General features: G+C 37.7%; 1 protein-coding gene across 1 annotated transcript in view; it reads left to right on the top strand.

The window, feature by feature from the left end:
• Nucleotides 1-20,119, top strand: part of KLF12 (KLF transcription factor 12) — a 439,404-nt gene that overhangs the window by 289,485 nt on the left and 129,800 nt on the right. Inside the window, 1 exon segment of the mRNA XM_070380584.1 lies at nucleotides 5,720-5,855. Within this exon segment, the coding sequence (XP_070236685.1) occupies nucleotides 5,720-5,855 (136 nt within the window).

Raw genomic sequence — 20,119 nt, 5'->3', positions numbered from 1 at the left:
TGTCATTGTAGCCCTAAAACAGCCAGAGATAAAATCATGAGTATGGTGGAATAAAACTTTATAAAATCAGGTGGCAAGACCCACAAACCTTAGTGTGCCTACCCCTGAAGTCAAGGGAGGGAGAGAGATTTAGCACATTATTGACCAGGGACATATTAATATATTTTTAAAGAGTGATACAGTTAACAATCACTGTGGAGAGTTGTTAAAGCTTCTGGTAGGGCATATCACTGGAGCTTAAAATTGATCAAGGGTTCATTATACAACTTATGATTGTCATTATCATTCACATTTTGCTCCGTTATGTTCTTGTCCCAACCTTGTATATATTAGAAACATCAAATTTTCAGAAATGATGCATCACAGAATTTTGAATGAAGAATTTTTGGGTGAATTTTATGTAGATTACTTTCTGTTATTGTCCAGGCGACATGTGTGCTAGTGTCTCAGAACATGATAGTTCTTCATACTATCGTTCTGATTCAGACAGTGTGAATATTAGACCAGCAAAGAGACAGAAACCTTAGTGTTTGATTCTCATACAGAAAGTGAAGTGAAACTCACGGTGCAGTGCTGGGGAATGCTTCTTTCACTTCTGCAGAAGAGTTGGACTGAAGGTAACATGTCAAGAAAGTTAGAAGACTTTACAGGTGTATCAGGTGTGACCATTGAATGTAATAGCCCTCAAAGTGTTAGTGAAATAAAAGAATTAATTTTTGGCTGGCCAAAAGAAAAATCACCAGCCACAGGTACTGCTTTCCCCCAAAATCCTTCAGTCAATATTAATTAAGAGGCTGGGAGTGAAAATGAGAAGATATAACCAATAATCTTGAAAGCTGCAGAGAGTTCCAGTGGTGCTATCACTTAGAAGAGGACCTTGCACTAGGGAATTATAATAACATTGTGAAGTTATTATTTAATATAATGGGGGGAAAAGACATTATTTTGTCAGATGTGCAGATAGCAATTTGGGGAAAATGAATAAATTGCATGTATATCAACACAGTACCCACATCACAGGATTTACATAATTGATTGGATTTTTAAATCTTCATTGGGGTTATATAGACAATGACACTTGCTCTATGTAGAGAAGTAGTCTCATTAGCAGTAACAAAAATTTAAAAAGTAAGACAACAGAGCATTGTGGAAACATCAGTAAGTAGAGTGAGACCCAGAAGAGCCAGATCTGATCCTGGAGTCCACTGACCTCTGAGTCAAGCTTTATTTACTTATGAATTTTTCTCTCATCATCTATCTTGATATGCTAGAAAAATCAAGCCTATATTTGAGCAGCTGACATTCTGAACCAAATGACGTCAGCATATCAGTTGTACAAATGTACTATGAAGAGTGTGCTCCATAGCCCACATGTAATAAAGTCCTAAGTTTTGATTGACTACATGCAGCCATATCCAAAGGTCCATATAGTAAAAGCTGTGGTATTTCCAGGAGTCATGTATGGATGTGAGAGTTGTTCCATACACAAGGCTGAGAGCCAGAGAATTGATACTTTACAACTGTGGTGCTGGAGAAGACTCTTGAGAGTCCCTTGGACTGCAGGGACATCAAACCAGTCAATCCTAAAGGAAATCAACCCCGAATATTCATTGGAAGGACTGATGCTGAAGCTCCAATACTTTGGCTACCTGATGTGAAGACCTGACTCATTGGGAAAGACTGATGCTGGCAAAGATTGAAGGCAGGAGAAGGGGGTGACAGAGGATGAGATGGTTGGATGATATCATTGACCTGATGGACATGAGTTTGAGCAAACTCCAGGAGACGGTGAAGGACAGGGAAGCCTGGCGTGCTGTGACAAATCAGCCCCCAATTGAGTAGACTGGCATGTGAAAGTGAAAGTCGCTCAGTTGTGTCCACCTCTTTGCAACCCCATGGACTATACAGTCCATGAAATTCTCCAGTCCGAGACTGGATAGCACTCTTTTATTTACTCACAGTTCTGTAAGACGAACATTTGAAATGGGTTTAGCTGGGCAGTTTTCATGCTAGTCACTCCTGTGAATGCCGTCATCTAGTGGCTGGAATGTGTCCACTCACTCTAGAACGACTTCAGGTCATCTAGCTAAGTCCACAGGTGCTGGGGGGAGCAGTCACACAAGGGCATGAATTCAAGGAGACAAGATTCATTGAAGTGATCTTCATGGCGACAGTGATCCTAGGTGGTGTTTGAAGGACTAAATAGGTTGAGAGAGTAAATAGGTTCAAGTTCAGGTGTTGGATTTCTGCAGTTGTCTTCCCAGGATTTCATGACATGGAGTAAATTTCACACCATGTTCTCAGTACCTCTCTCTCAGGGATGACACTTTGTCCAGCAATGAGTTAGACCACCTACTGCTGTCTGATCCCTTTTTCATTTAAGAAGAACAAAATCTGAAGTGTAGGTTCTTTTCAGATGCTTCTAGCATTCTTTTCAACGCTTTCAGTTGGTGCTATCTTACTCAGAGAGAGAGGTGTTTTGGGGTCTAATGCCCTGGTAACTTTTCCATTTTCTCTCCCGTGGGCACCTCAAAGAATTAGTGTTCCCTAAATGAGCTGAGAAACTCAAAGACTATTGGAGGTTAGGGAGGGTAGATACCCCTACCCCACATTTAATAAAAATAGAGTGGAATTATGCAACTATGTAGATTAGCTAATCATCTGACCTAATCAGCAATGCAGATTTTAAGAAGCTTTTCTAATTACTTCCTCAACTTGGCTGAAGGTATGGGTAAGAAGAGTTTCCCAGCATGATGGCAGCAGATGTATTTCATAATATTTATTGAAAATATTGGAAAGAGATCCTCAATTATAATGTTCCTGAAAAGTACATCAGAAAAGGCATTATATTTAACATATTTTAAGCTTTCATTAAGATATAAACATAGCATAATTTAGATGATCAACTCTCACACCAGTTATTTGGAATCTGTCACGCCGTGAGACTAACTTTCCGAGCCAAATTGGTTGCTGGTTAAGTGCCTGTCTCTTGCTTGAGTGATATGACTTCCCAAGTGATCTCTATTTGTCTTGATGAAAATGGGACCACCCAAAATATCCTCTTTTCTTTGGCTATTTGTTCATTTGATATCTTGGTCAAGGAGTCTTAGTGCATGGTGTTTCAAGAACTTTAAATGTTAAATTATTGATGTTTACAGGTATATGTAGGACCACACAATGAGTCTGATACTAAATTTCTTGACTAAATTTAGCAGTATGAGCAAGTGTTAAAGGAATCATTTGCCAGTGGGATTGCACAACAGGAGACTTATCTGTGAATTTCTGGTTGATCTGTCTGTATCATCCCTGTGTCTTGGGCTACTTGAGTGCTGGCTGGTCATCTTTACCTTCCTTTCTGTGAGCTGCTGAGTGGGGCTTCCCACTTGCCAATGTGGGAGACTTAAGAGATGGAGCTTCAATCCCTGGGTCAGAAAGATTCCCATGGAGAAGGGCATGGCAACTCACTCTAGTATTCTTGCCTGGGAAAAACCCCATGGACAGAGGAGCCTGGTGGGCTGCAGTTCATAGGTTCTCAAAGAATTGGACACGACTGAAGGGACTTAGCGTGCATGCACATTCATTTAATATAAAGCAGCCTGAGCCAGTTTCTATTGCCTGGAGCCAAAATAAATCTTAAATGATCTAATGCCTTCAGTGCCTTTGGAATGACCAAATGCCTAAGTAGCTGTGTGTTATTACGAGGTTGTGAAATTGGTTACTTTCCTCTACAAAGAGTTTCTCCAAGCCCCTCTGCTAGGGACTCTTCTCTAGAGATCAAATGGAAAAGAAACAGTCTTTGTCTTACCATGTGGTATAAAGACAGCATTCAAGAACTTAATGTGCATCATTGCATAATTTCTGATGTTCAAGAAAGTGAGGGCTGTATTGGTGGAAGTGACCAGTGATGAGTCACATGACAGTAATTGTTTTATTTGAGGCTAGACCCGGAAAAGATGGATAATCCTATGTGTGATTTGATTTCTTTGCTAGAGACTTTGAAACTAGGACATAGTTATGCATTTGAAAGTTATCAGATGTGATACCTTTCTGTCCAAACTCTTAAATATCTAGATCAAAGTTTCTCAGCTTGGTGCTGTTGATATTTTAGACTGGCTCTTTGTCTTGGGGCCATGGCTGTCCTGCATACTGTATTAGATCTAACAGTATCCTTTGCATCTGCCTACTGGGTACCAGTAGCATCTCCCTTCCTTCAAGTTGGATGAATCACTGTGTCTCTAGACATTGTCAGATGTCACTTGGGGGGCAGATAAGTCCTCAGCAAAGGACTACTACTTTAGATTAGTTTTATTATTTTCTCTTTAATATAACCAACATTTACTAAACTGTTCCATTATTCAAAGTATATTTTGGTATGTTTATACTTGCAGAATGTATGTCAAGTATACTCCACCTTAGATTTCAACAGATATTAGCACCTTCATAACCAAGTTTAGTTAGAAATCTGTCAAAACTCTCTATAGTTTTTCTAGTCATATAGTCAGTATTAGGTAAAATTGTAAGAAATTATCTTTTGTGGGTTAAGAAAATGGAAAAAATCAGCATTTCCCTGCGACTCTACCTGATGTATGATGCACAGTAACAAAAACCAAAGAAGAAAAAAAGGGAACTGTAAATGTACCCAAATGTCATTGTAACCATGATTTTAAGTTCATTTTGCTTTTCCTTGCAAGCAGTAGTGGGTTTAGAAGTCTTATGTAGGCATGTTTGAAGAGCAGGATTCTTGTTGAAGCTGGCTGAGCATTGAAATCATACATTTTAGCAATGCAATTATGTAGCTAGCACAGTGCTTTCAATTTAGAAGGTGTGCTTCTTTGGTGCTTGAAGTGAGGGCTGATGGACTTCCTAGTTGGTGGTTGCTAAAGCTGTTCGTAAAGAGGAGGTGGAAGTGAAACCAGTTTTGAAAAATATACATTAATATATTAAAGGTTGATGGTAACCTTCTCATTTGAAAGGATCTGGTGGTCCCTGTCAACAAGGGTCAGAACATTGGGCTATTTCTTGCCTCAGCAAGCATGCAGTGAAGGAGAATCTTACCTAGAAACGCTGTTTTGGAAAATGAGATCAGGATAATGATGAGGGGCACTGGCTAACACATGTAAATACAGTTAAAATGACAGGCTGCTAGTTCTGTTATTTTCCTGCTCTCAGATCTCCACTTAGAGCAACAGTGAACTATGAGACAAGGATTCACTGTGATATGAAAAATACCTACACCTTGATATTTCTCTTGTAAACCTTGTTCTTCTCTAAGCTTCTGATGAGAGCTATAAGCAAACAAATCCTCTCCCTCCTGCTCGCCACCTTCCAGGCAATGTTAGTATGCAACAAAATGGCAAGAACTCTGGCAGCAGAAGCAAGAAGAAGCCAGAAGGTAGAACAGTAACTCACAAGCTACCTAATCATCTTCTGACCACTCAGAAGTTGGTAATATTGTGGATTTTATACGTTCTATTCTGTAATCATCCCCTGAAACTACCGAGAGCTGATGGCGGTTTTATAAAACAAATGAACAAGGGAAAAGAGTCAGTGAGTGCTCAGTCCATAAAAATACATTGCTTTCACTAATTCCTGGGATTTCTAGAGGATGCCATGTGTGTGATATACACAGAAGAGACATTCCATGCTTGATGTTGGTCCAGGACAAGGTTAACTTTCTGCACACTAATTTTAATTCATTATATATGCCTTTTTTTCCCAGCACAAATGGACCCCCGAGGCCTATCTCCCAGACAAAGTAAAAGTGACAGTGATGATGATGACCTGCCAAATGTGACCTTAGATAGCGTTAATGAAACTGGATCTACGGCCCTTTCCATAGCCAGAGCAGTACAAGAGTAAGTATCACATTCTCAGGATGAAATAAGAATTGCCAAGGTGTTCAATGGATAATGGAAACAGCAGCATCTCCTTCCCCAGACCTGTCATTCTAGCTCTGACTGGGTACCTGTGTCAGCATCTTTCCATCCACCCTATGTTCTTTGGGAGGAGATCAGGGGAATCATAGAGTGTTTGACGTAGTTAAATATTTGCGTTTGAATAGAAATGAGACTTCTTTTTTAATACTTCCCACACCTTCCCAACTCTGAAAAGAAATATACAATATTTTTCATTCTTTTTGAATGTCACTATCTAATTATCATCTTTATCATTTTCATATAGAACAGTCAAGAGAAATAAAACCCAACAAGCATTATTATTTTGTGTTGGTAGGAAAAAATATAGGATAGATTTTTTGCAATTTAGAATTTTGAAGATAATATGTTACCTCTTTGAAAAACTCAAATCATATGTAATTTTTGAAGGGCTCTTTCTTGCTCCTTTAACTGCAACACAGGGTTAGATTTTAGCCCTCATTTATTGAATATAGCTGCTTTTTCATCATTGTCAATTCTGTGTCTAGAATTGCACCCACGACTAGTCCATGTGTATTTTGTCTCTAGCATAATTTTTAATAACATAGTCTTAAAGAAGAGGAGGATCTAAATTAAGCCACTATTACTGCTGACACAAAAGTTCATTAACACTTTACTTAAAATAATCTTGGTTACCTCCCATGTATTAATTCTTTTTTCCCAAGTATTGACTAAATAGCTACTCTATTTCATGAATTAGGTCTTGAAATAAAAAAAAAAATTAGTGGCACATTTTAGAATTTAGAGCCTATATGTGGGTATTTGTGTGTGGTATAAAATAATATACCTAATAATAATAATAATATATAGGCAGTAGGTGGTATATATTTACATTATATATGTATGCATATACACACAAATATATATAGTTGAGGAAACAGTATACTGCAAATCTAATGAAATTTGCAGTTAGATTTGGATTCAAATTTACGTTCAAGCTCTTAGTAGCCATGTGACGTCTGGCAAGTTGGCCACTCTGAGATGTTTCTTCATCTGTAATGAGAAAGAGTGCTTACCTTACAGGACGACTGTGAGGGTGTGATATGGTTACATGGCGTGAAAATTGAATTGAAAAATTTTGACAGATAAAAGCTTCAAGGGAGGGTAAAATGATTGTTAACAATAATAGTAATAGTGTATAGTATAGTGCCAACTAGGAAATATAAATATTGCAAATGTCATTATGCTGATATCACTAATGAAGACATTGAGGATCAGAGAAGTTCAGTGACTGGTCCAAGGTCATATTATAAGTGGTGATAAGACAAGGTTTAGAAGTTCTAATTCACAGAACAGGTCTTTTTCTATGAGTGCCCTGTAATGTCTGTTAACAATCATATTCTTCCACTTGAACATGTATAAAAACACTTTCTTCTCCTATTGTTTAAATAACTGGTTGTAGTAACCTAGTTTCTCTGTGTGGTGATCAGCACGGCAATTGTGGTTTTGTGGGAGCGAAATCTTAAGGTCAGGGATTCCATTTTCTCACCTGTAAAATTAGACAGACTGTTGAAAAGGTTCAATTCTGGGATGAATCATAAATTTCACAGACATTTTAATCACACTTGTTTTTCTGTGCCATATAATATATACATAATTTGTGTATACATATGCTATGGATATGCGTGTTTCTTTTATTTCAGATGTTAGGGTTTGGCAGTGTGATTACTAAAATCTAAGTTATGCTTATTCCATTTGGAGCTGATAGAGAAAATAATGGTACTAGCTTCTCAAATATAATCACTTTTTATGCTTCTAGTATTATGTGCTGATAATATAATAGTATATTTTAATGTGAAACTTTTAACAGCAGCCTCAGGAATTGGAGCTTCATTTTCAGCGTAACTTCTCTGATCTGCTTTGTGAAAACGTTTGGAAGCCACGATACTTTGTTCCTGCTGTGCATACGCCTGACTTTATTACTGTTACAAAAGTTGCATGTGTATCTAGGGAAATGCCAGATTCATTATTCATGTAAGTGTTTTCATTAAACGATTAGTAAAGAATACTGAGCTGTCGCTTGGGAAGCCCTAGAATGCCAGGACCCATCAATAGTTAATTAAGCATCATTCAAGAAGGAATATGTTGTATGTAAAAACTGAGAAGTGGTAAGATACTGTGAGGTGAAGTGAAAAGAATCTTCTACAGAGACCTCTTAAATGTAGGTACATTTCAAAACTTATAACAATATGTTAAGGAAAATTTTAGGCTCAGACAAATAAGTATATAGTCCTTGTTAGAGAATTAAAAAAAAACAAAAAACTGTCCTTAGGTTTACCCAGAGTTAACTTTCAGTGGACATGTGTTTCTGTTCTTCTCTTAATTTCTCTTTCATTTTTCATGTGTATCTGTTTCACTATTAATTTCTCTTTCCTCTTTTTGTGTTTGCCTTTGGATCATGATGCCATCTATTAACACAAAAGCTGGACAATGAACAAACAAGCAAAATTCCAGTATACTATGCTCGATACAATAATGTGTCCCTTCATAAGGGGACAGAACAGTGTTTCAGCATGGACCAGATGAGAGGATTTCAAAAGATATCTGTGCATAAGGAAAGTATCTTTCAGAACTTTCCTTAGAGTTAGGTGAGAAGGATATCTGTAGGTAGAGAGGGGATAAAATCAAGGGTTTATGTGCACTAGGGGCAGCACATTTTACAAGCCCTGGGCCACCAAAACACATTTGTCTCTCTAATTAAAGGCATGGTTTAGGAAGCATTCTTACCTCACTGGCCACCAGGGTAGTGTCAAGAAAGAAAGGGGGAAGATGAGGTAGGAAGATATTAGGAGAGACTGATAAGCAGAGAGGGGTTAAACTTGTCTTGTCCTTCAAACAAGATGCTAACCCAAGAGATGACTCCAGCCTTATCTCTTCTTCGTCTCCTTTCACATTCAGGTTCATAGCCTTGCCTCTATAGGCATCACCATAGTTGGATTTGGTGGCTCACTTTTTGACACTATATTTACATAGCATAAACCTTAATATGCTATTAAGTGCTGTTTTAAAATATTTGGTATTATACATGTTACTGGTTTTTTAAATGAATGTGTTAAGTCTTCAGTTTGATATTTTTCCTTTGATTTGAAATGCAGGAGTTGTTGGCCAAAGTTGCATCTCTCCTCACCCCAATATGTTTAGCTAATCTTGTCTTCAAAAAAGAACACTGGTTGGTGGCTTGAACAGCAACCTGAGTTCACTTCCATCAAATAGATTTTTATGGAGAGGCTCCTGAACTGTGCTTGAACTGTTCATTTCAACTATTTTCATTGGTTTGTTTGCTTCTCCTTTATCAGCTCAGCATCAGTGAATTCAGATAAGTGGGAAGAGCTGGCCATAGAGAGGCCCTTCTTGTATTTCAATTGTGGAGGCACTGTCTAAGCCAGACAGGTATCCAGTAATTGTGACAAAGCCAGCTTCCAGAAATTCATAGAACATCTGTTTTGCTTTGGGTTTTGTTTTTTTTTTTCCTCTGATGCTGTAATAGGGTCATTACCCTTAGCTACTTGACAAACATAATTATGAAATAAATGTTTGGAAAAAGAGAAGTACAGGCGCATGATTAGAGCAAATTATTATAATTAACTCTAACCCTCAGCAAAACTATTTTTTAAATAGGTAAAATTTGGCCCTCTTACCCAGAGCCTCTAATTTCTGTACCCCTTTTTCTTCTTTCTAGTTCTAAACCTTCATACTCCTCACTTGGGGATGCTAGTAGAATAATCAACTTCCTTCAAACTAAAGTGTAAATGAATACGAATATCTGAAAGAGCGCCTTTCTCAGAGAATTTCTATTCAACCAGGAACAAGCCTTAAACTGAAAGAAAAAGATCTAGTCATGATACTTTCAGTAAGAGTGAAGTGGGAAAGGGTAGAACAGAGGGTGAGGAAAGCAAATGAAGATGTTAAAGAGCTGGACTTGTTTTTTTCAGGGTCCGTTTTTGCAGAGTTGGTAAATGCATGTTATTTTTTAACTCACACGGTATCTGAATTCTCTACCCTGTTTGATCTTGATAATAACTCTCAAAGGTGGGGGGGGGAGGGAAGCAACATAAATTAGTAGCAGTAGCAGCTTCTTGCTTTAGTTAGCATCCCTAAAATCTGCACCTGGTAAAAGGATATTCTTTTAAATGGCTCCTTGTCGATTACATTTAAGCTAATTAAAATATTTCTTTCTTCCCCCTGTTTTTATTATTGCTTGTGTCAAGTGCCCTTCTTCTTAAAGCAAAACAATTTGTAAATTCTGGAAATGAGTCATATATCTTTGTTACATTTTCACTTAGATGCTCTTTGAAAGAACAGATGTGGCGGCAAGTTACTTTCTTCAGATTCTGTTACTGGTTCAAACATCATGGTTCTTAATTTAGAAAGTTGCGTCTGATGATCAAAGATAAGTCAGAAATCTTGTAGGTTTTTGATGGGGATTGTGTGTTTCTCATTGTCCTTATTTTAAAATTCTTGATCTTTATTTCTCAATTTCCTTGTATCTAACTGGGTTAATGTCTTTTAAATGATTGTAGAGAACAATCCTAGAGATAAGAGAAAGAAAAAGCTATTACTGAATGCCTCTGAGTGTGTGTGTGCTCAGTCATGTCTGATTCTTTGCGACCCCATGGACTGTAGTCCCCCAGGCTCCTCTGTCCATGGAATTTTCCAGGCGAGAATATTGGAGTGGGTTGCCATTTCCTTCTCTAGGGGATCTTTCCTACCCAGGGATGGAACCCGCATCTCTAACATCTCCTGCATTGGCAGGCAGATTCTTTACCACTAAGCCTCCTGGGAAGCCACTGGCTGCCTAGTTTTAGGCAGATTCTATGAAAACTCATACGGTTTCATTTAATTTGCCCTATGCTCCCTTTTTTTATGCACAAATAAAGAAAAGGAAGCCCAGAGAGGTTTAGTTTGTCTCTAGAGGTCCTGCAGCTGGTAATTTGCAGAGCTCATTTTGAAATCAAAGTTTATCTGACTATAAACCCAGATTACTTTATGAAGACAGCTCCTGTTTTTATGCTGTGGCTTTAAAATCTCTAAACCATAGCTATCTAAAATTCACACAGTTTTTTTGAGCCTTGAATCCCAATAAGAATACAACTTTTATGAAATAATTTCTGATTTTTATTTCATTTTTAAACTCACTGTTACTTTAAATGTAATCTGATGTAAGGGGAGGTGGGAAATCCCTGGTGGCTCAGACGGTAAAGAATCTTCCTACAGTGTAGGAGACTCAGGTTCAATCTCTGGATAAGGAACATCCCCGGGAGAAGGGAATGGTTACCAACTCCAGTATTCTTGTCTGGAGAATGCGATGGACAGAGGAGTCTGGAGGGCTATAGTCCATGGGGTTCACAGAGAATCAGGCATGACTGAGCAACTAGCACTTAAGGGGGAGATTATTCAATCAAATGCCTTCTCAGAAATGATTCTTAAAAAGGTATTCCACTTTGTGAATCACACATAACATTATGTAAAGAAATAAATATATTAGAGTGTTATTTATATAACACTGTTGCTATTATTTTAAGAAATTATTTCAGTATAAACACATGTGCTGACATTTCCAAAATGAACATCCTTTTTAGAATTGCTTTCTGTCAGTCTATAAAAGGAGAAATTTGTTCAAGGGCTGAGATGGTACTGTGTCATCTAATTTTGCTTCTTCAACTGAAGAATTTGAAGTCATTGGGCCATGCCTTTTCTGTTATCTGCTGATTAGAACGAACCCAACTGAGCTGACTGTGCCCAGAGACTAACCACAGAGCTCAGTATGTCAAATAATTTCAGTTCTTTTGTTTTAAATATTTCCCAAATTCTTGTCTCATTATACAAATCTATATTTTTATTTAATAAGCCTATTGTGTTTGTGTGTGTGCATGATAAGTTGCTTCCGTCACGTCTGACTCTGCAGCTCTGTGGACTATAGCCCGCCCAGGAATTGAACCCGCGTCTCCGGCATTGGCAGGGTGTTTCTTCACCACTAGTGCCACCTGGGAAGCCCATGATGTGTTTGGAACACTTTCAAAGTCCCACATCATGTCTTAGCAGAGAAATAGCTTTGGTTCAGTTCTGTAGGTGAAAGCTAGCTCTCTAACAGACTAATGATAGACATCAAGGCTGATGAGGCTGCTGCTGATGGGTAAATCTGAGAGGCATTCACTGTCTTGCCAAGGAAATAAACACTTTTATGTTGCTCTTCTTCTAAGGTAGGTCAAAAAAGCTCCTGATTTTTTTGTGAATGAATATAGATAAACTCTAAAGTGTGCACTTAGCCTTCATCAACCCAACATTCTCGCAAGATTAAAAAAAAAAAAAGATAATGATCACTGAGTAACTCAATCCCTGGTTGTTTAATAGCAAAATGAAACCTGTACTCTTATACCAACACTTTTATCTGCTTTGATGAGATCCTGTTGGTCCCTCTTTCATAAAAAAAAAAGTGTGATGAGTTTTTATAATAATTTGGTGATAAGCTTTTATAATAATTTGATATTTGAGCTCTTTTGTGAATTAACAAATTAAGTCATGTCTTCATTTGGTGAATAATTAATTCATTTATTCAACCCTGAGTTACCTGTTGGAGATACAGGATGACTGATTCACAGTACCTTATCATGAGGAGCTCAGAATAAACCTACATGAGGCAAATTAAAGCCCAAAGGGATGAAAGCAAGAAGGAGGAAAGGAAAGGACACGTAGCTCATCCAGAGTAGAGCAGAGACATGTGATAGGGTTGCACAAGTTCAGTGACTGGCGTGGAGCTGAGTGTGATGAAGAGCTGGGAGGTGAAGCTGCTTCGGGAGGTCTGTAGGGACCTGATCAGGAATGATGACTTTATTCTGTAAACAGTGGAGAGACATCAATAGATTTTAAATGGGAATGGCATCATCAACTTTGTGTCTTACACATTTCAGTCTCAAGAAAGCTCAGTATGGTGGTCCAGGTTGAACACTGTGTATCCCAAAGGGTGCCATTTCTATGAATGGTGCTGCCTCGCTGCCCAGCTGCCCACAGCTTCCACAGTTAGACACAGGAGCTTGTGGTGTAAAGATACATATAAACAGCTTTATATATCTGCATGTATGTACATATGTGTATATGTATAGACACCCCTGTGTCCATTCATATGAAACTCTCCTAAATATTGAGCTGTTCAGAGGACGGATAACATGTCCTCCTTGTATCTCCAGGGCTGGTAGCACAGTGCCTGCCTGGCAAGGGACTTTTTTATACACTAGAACAGCATTGAATAAAACAGACAAATCACTGATTTTGTGGTGCTTATATTCTAGTGGAGGAAGTGAGAGAACACAAAGAGAAAGTGAATAACACCTCTGAAGAGAGCTTCGCTGGTGGCTCAGTGGTAAAGCATCTGCCTGCCAATGCAGGAGATGTGGGTTAAATCCCTGGGTTGGAAAGATCCTTTAGAGAAGGAAATGGCACCCACTCCAGTAATCTTGCCTTGGAAATCATGTGGACAGAGGAGTGTGGCAGGTTACCATCCATGAGATCATGAAGAGTTGGATATGGCTGAGCAGGTGCACACAAGTGCACACAACATGCACACGCCTCTGAAGAAGGGAAGTGCTATGGAAGTAAGGGAAACAGGTATGGTACTGGGTAAGGTGGAGGTGGTACACAGCATTTATAATTTCATAGAAGGCATTTGCAGAATTCTGATCAGGTTATGTGTTCAGTTCAGTTCAGTCGCTCAGTTGTGTCCAACTCTTTGTGACCCCATGAATCGCAGCACGCCAGGCCACCCTGTCCATCACCAACTCCTGGAGTTCACTCAGACTCACATCCATCGAGTCAGTGATGCCATCCAGCCATCTCATCCTCTGTCGTCCCCTTCTCCTCCTGCCCCCAATCCCTCCCAGCATCAGAGTCTTTTCCAATGAGTCAGCTCTTCGAATGAGGTGGCCAAAGTACTGGAGTTTCAGCTTCAGCATCATTCCCTCCAAAGAAATCCCAGGGCTGATCTCCTTCAGAATGGACTGGTTGGATCTCCTTGCAGTCCAAGGGACTCTCAAGAGTCTTCTCCAATACCACACTTCAAAAGCATCAATTCTTCGGCGCTCAGCCTTCTTCACAGTCCAACTCTCGCATCCATACATGACCACAGGAAAAACCATAGCCTTGACTAGATTGACCTTTGTTGGCAAAGTAATGTCTCTGCTTTTGAATATGCTATCTAGGTTGGTCATAACTTTGCTTCCAAGGAGTAAGCGTCTTTTAATTTCATGGCTGCAGTCACCATCTGTAGTGATTTTGGAGCCCAAAAAAATGAAGTCTGACACTGTTTCCCCATCTATTTCCCATGAAGTGATGGGATCGGATGCCATTATCTTCGTTTTCTGAATGTTGAGCTTTAAGCCAACTTTTTCACTCTCCACTTTCACTTTCATCAAGAGGCTTTTGAGTTCCTCTTCACTTTCTTCCATAAGGATGGTGTCATCTGTGTATCTGAGGTTATTGATATTTCTCCTGGCAATCTTGATTCCAGCTTGTGTTTCTTCCAGTCCAGCATTTCTCATGATGTACTCTGCATAGAAGTTAAATAAGCAGGGTGACAATATACAACCTTGACGTACTCCTTTTCCTATTTGGAACCAGTCTGTTGTTCCATGTCCAGTTCTAACTGTTGCTTCCTGACCTGCATACAGATTTCTCAATAGGCAGATCAGGTGGTCTGGTATTTCCATCTCTTTCAGAATTTTCCACAGTTTCTTGTGATCCACACAGTCAAAGGCTTTGGCATAGTCAATAAAGCAGAAATTGATGTTTTTCTGGAACTCTCTTGCTTTTTCCATGATCCAGCGGATGTTGGCAATTTGATCTCTGGTTCCTCTGCCTTTTCTAAAACCAGCTTGAACCTTAGGAGAGCCCTAAAGAGATATGAGGTCAATTCACTAGGTTATCTGAAGGAACAGCCCTCCAGGCAGAGGAAATAAGTGAACAGATTCTAAGGCAGGAGTATTCTGGAGTACAGTAAACAGATTCACTGACCAACTAGAGAACATGAGTTAGAATTCCTTAATTTTGCAGAAGAAACTGAGCTCTGTAGATGCTAACTGTTCTAGCATCACTTCCCTAGGGTGAGGGAGCCAGGACTGAATCTCTAGTATCTACTCATACTTGCCCTCTGTGCTGTGATTAAAGTTCTTTTTTTTTTTTTTCAAAGGAATCTACAGTTATTTAACCAAAACGGGAGTCCATAAACAAAAATGCAAAACAATTTTTCTTTCAAAAAACTTCATTACTTTCAAGTTACTTCTTTTTGGCTGGGTTCTTCCAATCTAATTTTGTATCCCTGATGAGTCAAAAATATTTATTATCCTAGAGAGTTTTTAAAAGATATATTGTTACTATATCATCTAGGAACCATTAGCACTTTTTCCCTAGAAGTTATGCAGCTGTTGTTTCAAGTGAGAACTTACCCTAAGAATTTTTATGTATGAATCTTTTTGATCACTCAAAAGTAAGATAAAGTACAAGGCACCAGAATCCCCTGGCAGCCCGGTGGTTAGGACTCTCTGGTTTTTTCATGGAAGAGGCCCAGGTTCAGTCCCTGGTCAAGGAACTGAGATCCTATAAGCCGTGTGATGCGGTCAAAAAAAAAGAGAGAGAAAGAGAATGCAGGTAATGCAGTTTCTTCTAGAAATGCCAGAAAGTACAAAAACCAATGAGCAAAACAACAAGAAAAATAGCAAAGAAAATAAAAGGCATCATATATGGAAGCTTCTACACAGATGTTGCTGTTACGAGACTGATGTATATCCTATATCTGTGGCAGGCATTTGATACTCCATGTGTAATGCTAAGCAATGAGTTTAACCTTCCCCCATCCCAACTGAACTGAACATCATCTTTTGGTATATACTACAGATATAAACAGATTATTTGTTTAGCTTTTGTAACCACTTGGAATTATTGTTAACTGTTGATTAGTTTTTTAAACTCTCATGCCGCATTCTAATGTGAATTTATTACTTCTAGGTAATCAACTTTAAAATATATAGAAATCAAGCTTTTTAAAGCCAAACCTTTTGTTTTTATAATTTTTGAAGTTAGAGATTCCAAAGTTATATCATAGATAGAATGAGTCAGCCACTTTTATTTGAGAGTGGCTATTTATTTTGGCTAGTAATTGCTGAAATGACTCATAATTTAAAATAAAACGGTATTTCATGTGGTCACGCAGTATACTCCAAACTGACGGCAAGCATTAATTTGCAGTTAGTTGTTTGACCTGCTTCTCTGTGTGAGATCTTTTTGTAGCTTTTTACTTTCTATATGTTCTACCTATAATTGCTTTGCAAATTTGTGTATGCCATTTATATTTCTCAACCATATATTCCTAATGAGTGTAACTAGTAAGTATAGGTAGTCATTTCTCATGCATTTTTGATGTATGTTGACATAGATACTCAATGATTATGTTGAAATATTAATACATTTCTCTGGAAGTTCCCAGAACTATGCATCACTCTTTCATTTATTAATATAGTCAGAGAGAGTACACATGATAGAAAACCATACTGTAATATATTTGAAATTAACTCCATTCACCAGGCTATAATCTCTTCCGTTTTCAGTCAAATGCTCTAGATACTCTCTCTTCTTATTACTCTTCATGAGTTATTGCCATCATACCATAATTTTCCTTCACGTTATAGCACTTTCCCACACGTGAATCTCATTGAATACATTTACTTACACGCATCAAATGAAAGTAGAAAATTAATGGGTACGTTTTTATGGAGAACCTGCTGCTATAGAGAAAAATCTGACATAGATAGAAAAAGATAGCTTGGATCAGATAGAATCTTATCAGGATGACATTTGACCACAATATTGTACCGTCTTCTTTGACAGTCACAAACTTAAGAGTTGCCACTAGATTGTAATCTAGCACATTATGCATCATGGCTTATCCTAACAATTAAATCCCAAACCATGTGCAGTTAGTATATAATAATGCCAGCAAATTTTGAGGAAATTTCTGATTAATCTTTAGAAAAATTATTTTCATGGGAGAAGGAACTCCAATGTAAAATAAGATTAATTCTGTCAAAGTGTAGTTTCACAATTCGCTGACATTTTATTAGTGTTATTTTACCTCTACTTCTGGAAAAGCCAATTAATATATTAAAAAAAACTGAAATTTTGACTTAATTTAAAGCTAATTATGTATTCTGACTAAAGTGATCATTTTATCAACTTAATTTCTAATATTAGACTGAGTCAAATAATATTTCTGGAAACAAGTTAGAATCTTTTTTGATACTGTGAATAAAATTATGATTACCTACCTATTCGTATATCCTTTCAAGTATTGGTTAATGTTACTTTTGGTTGCAAGTAACAATACATGTTACAAGAAAGCTTAAACATGGAATTATTTTTCTAGTATAACAAGAAGTCTGGAGTAATAAGCAGGACAGGCTGCATGGAGTATCCTAAGGTTTGCTTAAGGTTTCTTCTCCCTGTTTTGTTGTCCTTCAGTTGGCTTCCCAGTTCCTGTAATGCAGGAGACCTGGGTCTAATCCCTGGGTCAGGAAGATCCCCTGGAGAAAGGAATGGCTACCCACTCCAGTATTCTTGCCTGAAGAATTCCATGGACAGAGGAGCCTGGTGGGCCCCGGTCCATGGAGTCGCAAAGAGTCAGCAATGACCGAGCAGCTAACTCTTTCACTTTTCACTAAGGGTTATATGAAGTCAGCTGCATCTCCAGGTTTCCTGCCCTTACAAGAGACAGAAGGGAAGGGGTAAAAGCAGAAAGACAAACTAACCAGAAGACCATATCAGGCAACTGTGTTACTTTCAAAAAATTTTTCCAGGAGACCCACCATGTGACTTGTGATTATATCTCATTGACCAAAACTGGTTTATGTGTTCCCAGTTATTTGAAGTGTGGCTATAGAAAAGAAAAGCATGGACTGACACAGTTAACCATCAATGTTTACCACCAAATTTTAGTTTAATACCTCAGAAAAATATGGCACCACCCCAAATTCAATATCAAGGCGTTTTTTCCCCTACTCAGTTGTATAATGCCAATATAATGCTGTGTAGGCAGTCATTCCAAATCTCAGTAGCATACCATCATAAAACATTTCTCTCCCATGTATCAGTTGGTCATTTGTAGCAGGTCTTATAGTTGTTGGAGCAGGACTGTTCACTCTTTTTTCTAAACCCAAAGGACAGCCCAGGGGCAAATATATCTCAAAGCAACACTAGAGCACAAGTGGGCAAGCCCTGCTGTACAAACAAAATATAAGCCCTTGCTCATGTCCCTTATCTGACAGCATCCCATTGGCCAAAAAAAGTCACATGTCTAAATCCCACACCAGTGTTGAGGAAATCCATTCCTCCCATGGAGATGTGAACTTTTAGGAGAGTGATGACTAGTGTACTGGTATTTCAGGAAAAAAAATGGCTGTTGTTTACAGAAAGAGTTGAAATTATTTTTGAAATCTTAAGTTTTAGCAAATTTTAACCATATTCTCATGAAATTTCTAGATGGCTCTGGTGGATCTTCTTTCTAGATTTGCCTTCTAGATCTTCTTAGTGATGTATGTTTTAGAATCATTAATAGCAGGTACCTTTACTGAATCTTGATATTTGGATTTCATAGTGTGAATTTATCTCCAGGCCTTATATTCTCAGAGGTACTTTATTTTGTTACAAAACAGGTGTAACAGAGCTGTATTGCAAAATGTAGCACTAAGCAAGAAGCTGATTCTAGCTGAAGAAGCAAAATCTGTGAAATGTTATCAGTCTCTAAACTCAAATTAACTTTGATTAACCTATTATGGTGCACAAAATCACACAAAAAAATTCAGCTAATGTGCCTTTTCCCCTGATTTCTGGAATTAAATAGACTCTATAGTGACAAAATACAAAAGTTATTATACAGATAGGAGAAAATAAAATCTCTGAGCTAAAATTTCATGCCCTTGCAGTAAAAGTTGTTTTCGTCTTCATGCCTGCATCCATTCTCCATTTTGTTCTGCAAATGTAGTGATTGATTATTACAAGTGAGAGAAAACAAGGTATTGATTCATGTAGTTTCTTTTTTCTAATGCAGATATAAAACTCATTTTAAATTTTTTGTACATTTAGAGAAACCTTTTCTGGTATGTGATAGTAAAGTGCAATCAAGGAAATCTATTAGAAAAAATAAGTGACTTCTTAAAATCAAGAGATTAGTGTATCTTCTTGTCAACTTGTATTGGGTAGATTAAATTATGGGGTTAAGATATTAATTTTTCACTGTAGCTTTTTTTATGAGGCTTATTATGTAAGTAAAGTCAGTAGATCAGTAAAGCTTTTATGATATGAGAATATCCAGCAAAATTATTAATTGTCAAGAAAACAAAATAGTTGTTGAATTAAAAGCATGTGATCTCTTTACATACTGAAATCAACCTGGTTTTTTAAAATATATTTACAGTCTTCACTTTTTACTCCTACATTTTTACCTAAGCTTCCAGATTGACAGTTAAAATAAGTTTCATAAATCTTGCCATGTATATCTTTAAAACATCAAGATCATTCTAGTGTTTTGAAAGGGATTGCATAATAAATTATTAGTCATGAAAATGAGTAACAAGTTGGTCACATGCCCAAAAAAATCAGGAAGACTATATCGGAAGTTATTGAAGTAGTTCACACACGAGCACCTCTGGGCCTGGGCCAGGGCTCCAGTGGTGGCTTTTGAATCAGTAACAATATCCCTAAGTGTTATATTAAAAATGTCCTGCTTTGTGAGTCTCAATTTATTTTTATCATGTATCTCACCATGTTCCTTAATATAGCAGCGGATGAATTATCTCATTTTACTGAGAATAATAAGACTCAGAAAAGTTAAGTACATAGCAGGTATCATAGAATAAGGAGTGATGCTCATAATGTCCAATCAGATATAATTTTATAGTACATGTTAAAAGTGCTCCTTCCTGCATTCTGTCTTGAAGGGAAAGGATTTATAATTTATGTCTTAAAGAAATAAGTAATAGTTTTAGTGATAACTAGACTCTAAAGAATAAGATAATGGCAGGAAAATTGGCCATACCTTTGAACTGAATAATGTAATTAAGTGGAGCGGGTGGAATTTGATAAATTGGTGAAATTTACAAATGGAACTATCCTGTTGGAATTTTGAAATCTAGAACTGAAACTGATTA

This window comes from Bos mutus, chromosome 12 (assembly GCF_027580195.1).
Source record: "Bos mutus isolate GX-2022 chromosome 12, NWIPB_WYAK_1.1, whole genome shotgun sequence".
In the NCBI taxonomy this organism is placed as follows: Eukaryota; Metazoa; Chordata; class Mammalia; order Artiodactyla; family Bovidae; genus Bos; species Bos mutus.
This window is presented reverse-complemented; position numbering and strand designations above follow the sequence as displayed.